This window comes from Alosa pseudoharengus, unplaced genomic scaffold, assembly GCF_046254945.1.
Source record: "Alosa pseudoharengus isolate Yale_2024_CS ecotype anadromous, Long Island Sound unplaced genomic scaffold, YU_APseudo_1.1 YU_APseudo_1.1_scf_18, whole genome shotgun sequence".
Taxonomy (NCBI): domain Eukaryota; kingdom Metazoa; phylum Chordata; class Actinopteri; order Clupeiformes; family Clupeidae; genus Alosa; species Alosa pseudoharengus.
The window spans coordinates 33,766,345-33,776,344 of NW_027468650.1; the positions used below are offsets into that span (position 1 = coordinate 33,766,345).

Here is a 10,000-nt window from a genome sequence, read left to right on the forward strand (position 1 = left end):
TCACCCCAATGAAGATGAATGACAATGAAATGTGATTTAATTACACGTCTCTGTGTTAATCAGAGCTTGAGTGTCAGTCATCTTATTTAAATGCCTGTAGGTGTGTCTTGATAGCAGTTGTTGCAGTGTTAATTTGAGTGGAGGTGTTTGTCAGGGGTGATTCTTATTGGTTCTCCTGTTGTCTCTTGTCTCCTGTGCATCTCTTCCCGCAGTACTACTACACAATCAAAGACATCTCGGTGGGCGGCATGTGCATCTGCTACGGCCACGCCCAGAGCTGCCCCATGGACCTCATCACCAAGGTAACGGCACGCTCTCTTCAGTGCGGTCCCGACAGAGTGGAACCCCCGAGCTGTCAATCAAACTCTTGGTTGAGACACGGAGGGTGTGAAATTCCATGACCGCCTCTCAGCTGTTGAGTTGATTGTTTTGAATGTGACTCGAGCATTTCATACCTTTGTGATTGAGAGGCTTTGCTCCCTGGGGCCTCCCAGGGACTTTATTAATAGAGTTCTCAAGACTTAGTTCTCCATGATGATTTTTGAATAGTATAGTTTTGCATATTTAGTTTGCTCCATTTGATTTGCTAAATGGAACCCTGCAAAATATTGTAAATCATTTAATGCATTGGAACAATGGAACATATCCATGTTTTTTTATTATTATTATTTACCTGCATATGTAGAATACAAATAGGGTTATTATGGCATGATAGACACGTGGTAAATCATCAAATCCAATCCAATGCAGCAAATCCAATCCAATGCTTGTCTCCATGGCCAGTGTTGCTTTCTGTGTCCCCTGGGTGAGGGAGGTGTTGGCCTGACCAGGCGGGTGGGCAGCAGGCAGTGCTGGTTAACCCCGGTCTGCTCTGCCTCCCATGTGGGCCTCATTAGCAGGGATGGCCACGTTAACGACCGCCTGTGAAAGCCGGCTGTAATCCCCGGCCTCTTAAAACTGGCACTTTAGAAAACGAACTCACACGTCTCTCTCCCTTGATGCAAACACGACTTTACACACACACACGCACACACACACACACACACACACACACACACACACACACACACACACACACACACACACACACACACACACAAACACACAGTTCACACCCTTGTCCTGACCTCATGAGACCTGAGCTAGTCAAGCAATGGATGTGGTGTGTGTTATACCTAAGCACAAATAGAGAAATGGACATTTGCTCAGGTGTGTGTGTTTGAGTGTGTGTGTGTGTGTGTGTGTGTGTGTGTGTGTGTGTGTTCAAGCTTTGTCAAGTGAAGAGGAGGATATTACTCTGAAGTGTCCTATTCTGCCAACTCTCTTTTAGTCTTTCAGAGGCATCTTTTCCCATGTGTAAGTGTGCGTGTGTGTGTGTGTGCGTGTGTGTGTGTGTGTGTGTGTGTGTGTGTGTGTGTGTGTGTGTGTGTGTGTGTGTGTGTGTAGTGGACGTTTCATCTCTCCCGGTCTCACACTCTGCCCTCTCTGTCTCTCTCTCTCTCTCTCTCTCTCTCTCTCTCTCTCTCTCTCTCTCTCTCTCTCTCTCTTTCTCTCTCTCTCTCTTTGTCCCCTCAGACATTTCACTGTGTGTGTGAGCACAATACGTGCGGCGAGAGCTGCAATGAGTGTTGCCCCGGCTACCACCAGCAACCGTGGCAAGCGGGAACCACCTCCTCCGGCAACACTTGTGAAAGTAAGACTATCCAGTCCCCCTCTCAGAGCAGCCAGGGATGCCATGCCGCAAATGTCTTACAGTAACACCGCCACTGAAGCCATTCAAACATGACTGTTTACATTCAGTCATTTATACATTAGTTCTAAAAAAAACTGTGCGTTAACAAAAATATGGTTGTTTTTCTTTCAGTAATATGAGTTAGCATATAGTCAACAATAGCTTTATTTGGCTTGTAATTTTGTGGCCTGATAATGACTGTTACAGTATGTCTGGACTGTTAAATATGTTATAGCTTATGGCCCAGGTCGGTTTATGTTTACAATAAATAGAATTTTCTAGAAAAGCTCCTGGTTCATAAACTTCACGGCCACTGTAGCTCATTGTTAGCCTTGGCTAAAAGCATCTTTCAAATGAATAAATGTGAATGTTACTCTGCTGAAATCTCACAAATGAGTTCTTTCTTCACACCACAGAGTGCAACTGTCACCACAAAGCAGAGGATTGCTACTACAACGAGACTGTGGCTGCGCTCCGAAAGAGCCTGAACATCCACGGCCAGTTCCTGGGCGGTGGTGTGTGTATCAACTGCTCCCAGAACACTGCGGGGGTGAACTGTGAAACCTGCGCTGACGGATTCTTCAGACCTCACAAGGTACGGTGGCCTGGCGGGGTGGGGCCCGGGGGGTGGGTTAGGCGCCCCATTCTCTTATTGTGTGGCCCCTAGAAACCTGATTCCTGACTTCCTCCACTGCCCTTATTGTGTCTGTGTGTGCCTCCATTTGTGAGAATTGCTGTCAGTATAAACGTCTTTTGTCCTACGATTTGTTAAAAAAGTCAGTGTGTATGTGTGTGTGTGTGTGTGTGTGTGTGTGTGTGCGTGTGTGCGTGTGTGCGTGTGTGCGTGTGTGCGTGTGTGTGTGTGTGTGTGTGTGTGTGTGTGTGTGTGAAGAGGGATACTGGTGGATGAGGGAAGTGTGGTGTGTGTGTGTGTGTGTGTGTGTGTGTGTGGTCCTGATAGCTGACCAACAGTGGTTTGCATTACAATGGTGGTTAGCTTTAAGACACAGAGGCTGTGGGGCCAAACCCCAGCCTACTCTTCAGTAATAGCCCAGCGGGACAATTAGCTTAGCTGACTGCTTTTACAACACCTCTGGGAAGAGAGCAAACTTCCGCACCCCGCATCACATGTGCCTTTAACACTGGCCAGCCACCTGCTACAGATAAACAAAGTAAGACTCAGTAACCCCCCCGCCCCCACTCCCAAGAAAAGAAAACATTTCCGTTTTATTGTCTTTATTTTGGCTTTAACACAAAAGCTTCAGACTTTTACTGTAACTCAAATTGTGAAGGTATCTTTGCTAGCCCAACATAAATGATCATTACAGAGTTGTAATGAATTCTGAAAGGAATCTTTACCCATCTGTATGTGTGTGTGTGTGTGTGTGTGTGTGTGTGTGTGTGTGTGTGTGTGTGTGTGTGTGTGTGTGTGTGTGAGGTGAGCAATCACCTGCAGCCACCAGGTATTAGGTCTTAACAATGTGTTCATCTGTCTGACCGCTGAACCCCCTCCACTCCCTCATGCAGGTGTCTCCGTATACTGATAATCCGTGTGTGGAGTGCCGCTGTGACATGAGGGGCTCCCACTCCCCAGCATGCATCAGGGACGACAAGCACGCCAGCCCAGAGAAAGGTCAGTTCACATGCTGGTCAGAATTTGACTACCTATAATTCAATTTCTACATTTACAGTCAGATTACCTACAAGTTTTTCTCTTTTTCAGAGCAAAGTTTTGTGTCAGTATGTGTTACTGGTCAACTTCCTTCCCTACCAAGTGTAAAATGACAGAATACAAAGTAAAAAGTAGAAAACACATATTCATTCACTCACTAACTATATTTAACAGTTAGTCAGTTTTTTTTCTTAGCTCAGCTCTGATGTTTGCCAATGTGGGTTTGGCTGTTTATTTATGCTGAATATAGCTTCCATATGAATAACAGGAGCATAGTTCTATATGAGATTTAAAAAAAGAACTGTCTATATCTGCATCACCATCTCACAGTTTTCATTAGCTGAGTAAACAACCAAAAAACAAACATATAAAGTCCAAAATGAGATGAAAAGAGTCATGTTTGTGCTGTGCTTCTGATCGTGTGCCAGGGTTGTCCCCGGGTCAGTGTCTGTGTAAGGAGGGCTTTGCTGGCGAGCGCTGTGACCGCTGTGCTTTCGGCTACAGAAACTTCCCCCTGTGCACGCGCTGTGAGTGCAGCCTGGACGGCAGTCTCAACGTTGACCCCTGTGAGGACTGCATCTGCAAGGTCAGTCCAGACCTGGGCCTTTTTTGATGAGTTCATCTGGATCTGAATGAAATCAGTTATTTGTCAGGGGCAGCTGTGGCACAAATGGCTACATTGTGATACTAGGTTCGAATCTGACATGTGGCCATCTCCCCATTCCACCATATCTCTCTCCCACTCACTTGCTGTCACTGTTCACTGTCCTATCTAAATAAAGGCAAAAACACCAACATATTCTTAAAGAAAGAAATAAGTTATTGTTCACCTGAAAGCCTGTAGCAACAAGGCACACAAAGACACCGTTCTAGTAGTTTTATTCCACGTTATTGATTGATCTCTGCCTTGCCTTGACTTGGTAGTGTGATGCTGTGAAGTGATCTTTGCCATCCCATCATGACTTGTCCTCAGACTCCTGCCCTTACCACACACCTGCACTAACACTCATAGCCACAGCATGAAGTCTCAAACAGTATTTCTGTTTCTCTGTCCTTAGGCCAATGTGATGGGAGCCCATTGTGACCTGTGCAAGCCAGGCTTCTTCAACCTGCAGGGGGGCAACCCAGAAGGCTGTACTGAGTGCTTCTGCTTTGGAGTGTCGGATGTGTGCGAGAGCTCGATGTGGTCCACAACTCAGGTGATGAACACACACACACACACACACACACACACATAAACATATATGAAATATATTTACATAGATATAAATGTTTTTTATTGAGAGACTGTGTTGTGTGTCCCTGCAGGTGGAGCACAGGGATAACTGGCTGCTTCCCACCAGCCCAAGCACCTCCATCTACACGGCTCCTCTGGTGGAGGACAACCTCATCATCCCCAGCAACGTCACATCCTACCGCTTTCTCTCCACCTGGGCCGCGCCAGAGAGATTCCTGGGAAACAAGGTATGGCTCAGAGGTCAAGAGGTCAAAAGAGCCACACTTCTGGCATTTTGATGGAGTTCCCATACATTTTGAGCTCATTTTGGTCAAAGGTCAAACTTTGGTCAAACGTAAAATCATATGCTTCTGGACCAAACACAGAATAAACAACTCACAAGGCTTCCCAGAGCAATTATGCCGAAAGTCCTGTCAGTTAGATACAGATATTGTCGAGTTCATTTAGAGTATGTAAGAAGCAGCCTCCCAATGCTCACCCATGTCTACTGGTGTGGAGGTCTGACATTCAGATAACGTAAGGCAGACATTTACGATGAGAAGAGTCCCATGCAGCCCCACTGTGGCTGCCCCTACACTGACTGTGTCAGTTGGCTTGTCACCCTCCATTTAGCACTAGTTTATTGAGCTAAAGACATCTGTGCTCTGTGGTCAGTTGCACAGCTGCATAGCAACTAATCTACACTTATGACCCGGGCGCTTTACTGGAATCAGCTCACACAGCTGGTCAGATAGCTGGCTGGTCAGTCACAGTTGTTGGGATCATTCGCGATCAATCTTTTGTTCATCCTGCCTTATTTCTGTCTTAAGCTCTTGTCCTGCGCCGTCCCTTTGCCACTCCCATCTTCCCCGTCATCCACCCGTTCCTTTCTTTTCCTTCCCTCTCTCTCTCTCTCTCTCTTTCTCTCTCTCTCTCTCTCTCTCTCTCTCTCTCTCTCTCTCTCTCCGACCTTATTAATTGAAAAGGCCTTGTAATTACACTCCGTCAGAACTGGCCTCACCACTACATTAAAAAATAATTAGGTTACACACCTAATATTTGTACCTCCCTACCCCCCCCCCCCCCCATCCCCCACCCCAGCCTCCCCCCTCCCCTTAGGTGATGGATGAAGTCAAATGATGTGATTACTTCTGGTATCTTTGGTGCATGTAAAAGGGTGGGCGTGCCAGTGAAAGCAATTATCCCTGGGAAAGCCCTTTATAGGGTCTCAATCCATCAGGAGAAGATTAATGTTGCACAGAGCAGGGTGTCCAGCACCTCCTTTAATCATTGTGTGTTAGCACCAAACTACAGTTAAAGCAATTAAAGAGGCTTAAGTAAGTCATGGTGTCTTTGACATTAACATGTTTCAGTTGTAATTTGTATGGTTAACATTAATGTTTGTGGATAGTATGGATTGAATTTTATTTAATTTGACATGTTGAATTAATAAGTAAATTGATATGTGTGCTGGTGCTAAGTGCTGTGTTTCCCTGTCTTGACCTCATAGCTGACATCCTATGGTGGCTTCTTGAAGTACAGTGTGGCATATGACATCGCTGTGGAGAATGTGGACAAGTCTCTTCCCTCTCACTTTGACTTGATTATTGAGGTAGGATCACACAGAGCATGCGAATTTGCCCTCATGAAAGATCAAGGAAGGTCCAAAAGAAATCCATAACCTTAAGAAATGAACAGACTAACATTACAAACCATGGACTTTTTAAAAAATGAAATATGAACTATCAAAATATTTGTGTCATTAAATAATGTCTCTGTGTTTTGTTTCTGTGTCTCTGTGGGGGAATGGGCAGGCAGTTAGGAGTTAGCATGTTAGCAAACAAATCAGTGCAAACTGTGTGTATAAGATCTTTTTTTTTTTTTTTTTTTAATGCAGTTACTTTATGAGTTTCATACCAACCATAACCTCTGCTTAAATGTTGTAATCTGATGTCCCCAATCCTCTATGTCCCCTGTGTCCTTGTCTCTAATGTCCTAATCTGACATCCCCTGTCCTCTGTGTCCTTGTCTCTGTGTGTCCAGGGTAACGGGCGGTCCCTCCGTCAGTCTCCGTCCCGTCGGCTGCTCCTGACTCCCCTGAGGGAGCAGGAGGTGTCCGTGGAGTTGGTGCCGCACAGCTTCGTGGACCTGCACACGAGTCGACGTGTCCACAGGGACGAGCTCATGACGGTCATGTCTGACGTGGCCAGTCTGAGGGTCCGCGTGTACCTCAACGTCAGCGCAGAGGGCAATCTAAGGTCAGCACCCAGTAGACAGGGATCTATCTCTCTATCTATAGCAACAGCCATGTTGAAGGCATCTTGTTTCCAAATAGTACACAATAAAAAAGTCTCCATAATGTTCAGGAAAGCAGTTTATGTTGTCAGTGTCAATGCAATAGATAGAGGAATTGTGACTTGAAGTAAAACTCCACAGCTCATATTAGAGATCTTCAAAATAAAAAAATAACACATTTCCTTTTCTTTAGAATTACTTTTTGAAATGATAGATCATGATACATTTGCACTCGATGATAGGTAATGTAAATGATAAAAGCTAATAGGTAGTTCATGTTGTGTAACTGATACATGTGTTGGTGTGGTTTTGCAGGTTGAGTCAGGTGTCTCTGGACATGGCCAGGCGTAACTCCTCCGGCTCCCTGCAGGCGGTCAGTGTGGAGCAGTGCGAGTGCCCATGGGGCTACGCAGGCACTTCCTGTGAGGTAAGACACCCACATCATGTGATCAGGGTGCACATGCACCAGTGGGGTTGGCATGGAAGGCTCAACTGGTAACATGTTGGTGTAAGGCTAATTCAAAGATATGTCAAAAGATAACTTACTTCATTTGACTCTTTCGACTTTATATTTACTGGTGCACCTATTTTACACCTGGTCTATTACAAAGGACTGCTTTATTTACGTAATCTCTTCTGTTTTGATCAGTATTGTATCTCTGGGTTCTACCGTGTGGATGGGATCCTGTTTGGAGGAAACTGCCTCCAGTGTGAGTGTAACGACCATGCCACAGAGTGTGACATCAACGGCGTGTGTGTGGTGAGTTTGTAGTCTTATCTCATGTGCTTATTCGATTTGCCATTCTTTATTCCAGTTTATTAGGCCAAGGTCTTCGAATCCCAGCTCTACAGCATCTGTGCCAACTATGTTGACTAATTTGTGTCACATTGAAGTGTCTTGGAGAAGCACCTTTGATGCTTTTCCTAAGCATCTGTGTTGAACAAATACCAGCCAAATACCATCCAGATGTTTACCTTGACCCTGTCATCTGCAGTAACCCCCCCCCCCCCATAGGACTCTAAACCTGTCTAGTTGCGCCAGAGCACCTTGGGCTGAGGACAGCCGCATGATATTTGACTCTGTGCCTGCGCTGGCCCCAATGTGACATGTGTATTACAGTAGGTAGTAGATGAATATGTGGCACTCTACTCTCGGAGGCTTTAGCACAGGATACGGCTGTGTTATTGCCTCAAAAACATTTGATCAGTCAGCACACATTTAGCAGATATATGCGCTTTTAAAAGGGTAGCACATTCTCTCCCCCCCACTCCCCCACCCCCCCGCCTCCACACCGCCCCCTTGACATTTTTCAGTGGGGAATCGTGTCTCGCTTGGTAATGTCCTGCCACACAGCTTAATAGAAGTGCTACTTTAATGCAATCCAGAGTGCATGGCATTGCCTTGGGGTGTCTGTGGTACTCAGGCAGAGCATATGACCGGAGCACAGTGCATGTGTAGTTATCGTTTGTGTGGAGTTCCGAGGACTGTAGAATACAGCAGAGAGGTTGCTAGGTTACTGTGGCACCCAGCATGCAGTTTTAGATTGTGTGGGTAAAAAAAAAGAGTTGTACGTTTGTGTTTGTGCATGTGTGTGTCTATGTGTTTGTGTGTATATGTTCGTGCTCTTGTCTGGTAAGTGTGTGTGTGTGTGTGTGTGTGTGTGTGTGTGTGTGTGTGTGTGTGTGTGTGTGTGTGTCGTGTGTCGTGTGTTTTATCTGACTCATTCGTGGTAAATCTTCCCCAGGGTTGCAAACACAACACCACCGGGCCCCACTGTGACCAATGCCTGCCCGGTTTCTATGGCGACCCCTTCGATGGCACCGCCGAGGACTGCCAAAGATGCGCCTGCCCGCTGACCGTGGCGTCGAACAAGTGAGTTTCCGCCGGCCGCCTCAGAACTGGCCATTCATTCCAGACCCTTCTCCAAGGTTTCAGACTCCGTCTTTCCCAGCCTGCTGAATAGAGCTGATGTCTGGAGCCTCTATGAAGATGTCTAGAGCTCAGCACAGCGGCGCCACGTAGGACAGCGCCATAGCTCAGGGCAGAAGCCCCCATATAGGGCAGAATCTCTCAAGGGCAGAATTAAAACCGCTAGACAGAGGCACTCTGATATCTGACATGTGTGTGTTTGTGTGTGTGTGTGTGTGTGTGTGTGCGTGTGTGTGTGTGTGTGTGTGTGTGTGTGTGTGTGTGTGTGTGTGTGTGTGTGTGTGACATAGAGGCATGTGTAAATGTATTCACTAACAAATACACAGAGTATTTAAGACAGAACAAACAAGTGCAGGAAGTAACTTAGTAGTAACTTATCGTGAAAGCACCAACTACCGCCACTTTTGTTCGGAAATTATAAAACAACAATGTTTTTTAATACTTCAAAATAACATTTGATAAATGAACCTTACATTTTTCAGTAGCCATAGGTGTGTAGATTTAAACAAAATCTGGTTTGGTTGTTTACAGGTCTTCTAGTCACGGTAAAATGTAATTTTTGGTACATAGCTAATTTAGATACACTTATGGTGTGGGTGCTTGCGTTTCTTTACGAATCTGCCGTCTTGGTTTGTATAGAAATGAATATTAAGTGACACGCATAAGAAGGCGGAAATAGGGAAAGGGCGGTAATAGGTGATGTTCCGATAGATAGTTTTTATTTGTCCTGATAAATTTCATCAAAAATAATGTTCACCAGGCTTTAACTTTTAAATAAATTAAATAAAGTGACAATCAGTGAGTGCTATATTAAATGCATAATTACAATACCTTGTAGAATCATGATCTCATTAGGTTGTAGTAAATTAAACTGAACACCATTAAATTGCATGTTGAATATCTTTCTGGTGATTGCGATGTCATATGTTCAAATGGCTCTCTTCATGTAGTTTCAGCCCCACCTGCTCTGTTGAGAACTCAGGAGAGGTGACGTGTGACCAGTGCCAGAGAGGATACACTGGACCCAAGTGTGAGAGGTAAACCACACACTCTCACTCACTCTTACTCACTCACTCACTCACTCACTCAGTCACTCCTCACTCACTCACTCACTCACTAACTCCTCACTCACTCACTCCTCACTCAAGCACTTAC

At 45.4% G+C, this 10,000-nt stretch overlaps 1 protein-coding gene across 1 annotated transcript in view; it reads left to right on the forward strand.

The window, feature by feature from the left end:
- The window catches only part of lama1 (laminin, alpha 1), a 55,619-nt gene that overhangs the window by 16,294 nt on the left and 29,325 nt on the right, over window positions 1-10,000 (forward strand). Inside the window, exons 6-18 of the mRNA XM_076291179.1 lie at window positions 213-302; window positions 1,576-1,693; window positions 2,149-2,327; window positions 3,260-3,365; window positions 3,833-3,990; window positions 4,463-4,603; window positions 4,713-4,868; window positions 6,131-6,232; window positions 6,664-6,878; window positions 7,231-7,342; window positions 7,565-7,675; window positions 8,661-8,788; window positions 9,796-9,882. Of these exons, the coding sequence (XP_076147294.1) occupies window positions 213-302; window positions 1,576-1,693; window positions 2,149-2,327; window positions 3,260-3,365; window positions 3,833-3,990; window positions 4,463-4,603; window positions 4,713-4,868; window positions 6,131-6,232; window positions 6,664-6,878; window positions 7,231-7,342; window positions 7,565-7,675; window positions 8,661-8,788; window positions 9,796-9,882 (1,703 nt within the window). The remainder of the gene's footprint in view (window positions 1-212; window positions 303-1,575; window positions 1,694-2,148; window positions 2,328-3,259; window positions 3,366-3,832; window positions 3,991-4,462; window positions 4,604-4,712; window positions 4,869-6,130; window positions 6,233-6,663; window positions 6,879-7,230; window positions 7,343-7,564; window positions 7,676-8,660; window positions 8,789-9,795; window positions 9,883-10,000) is intronic.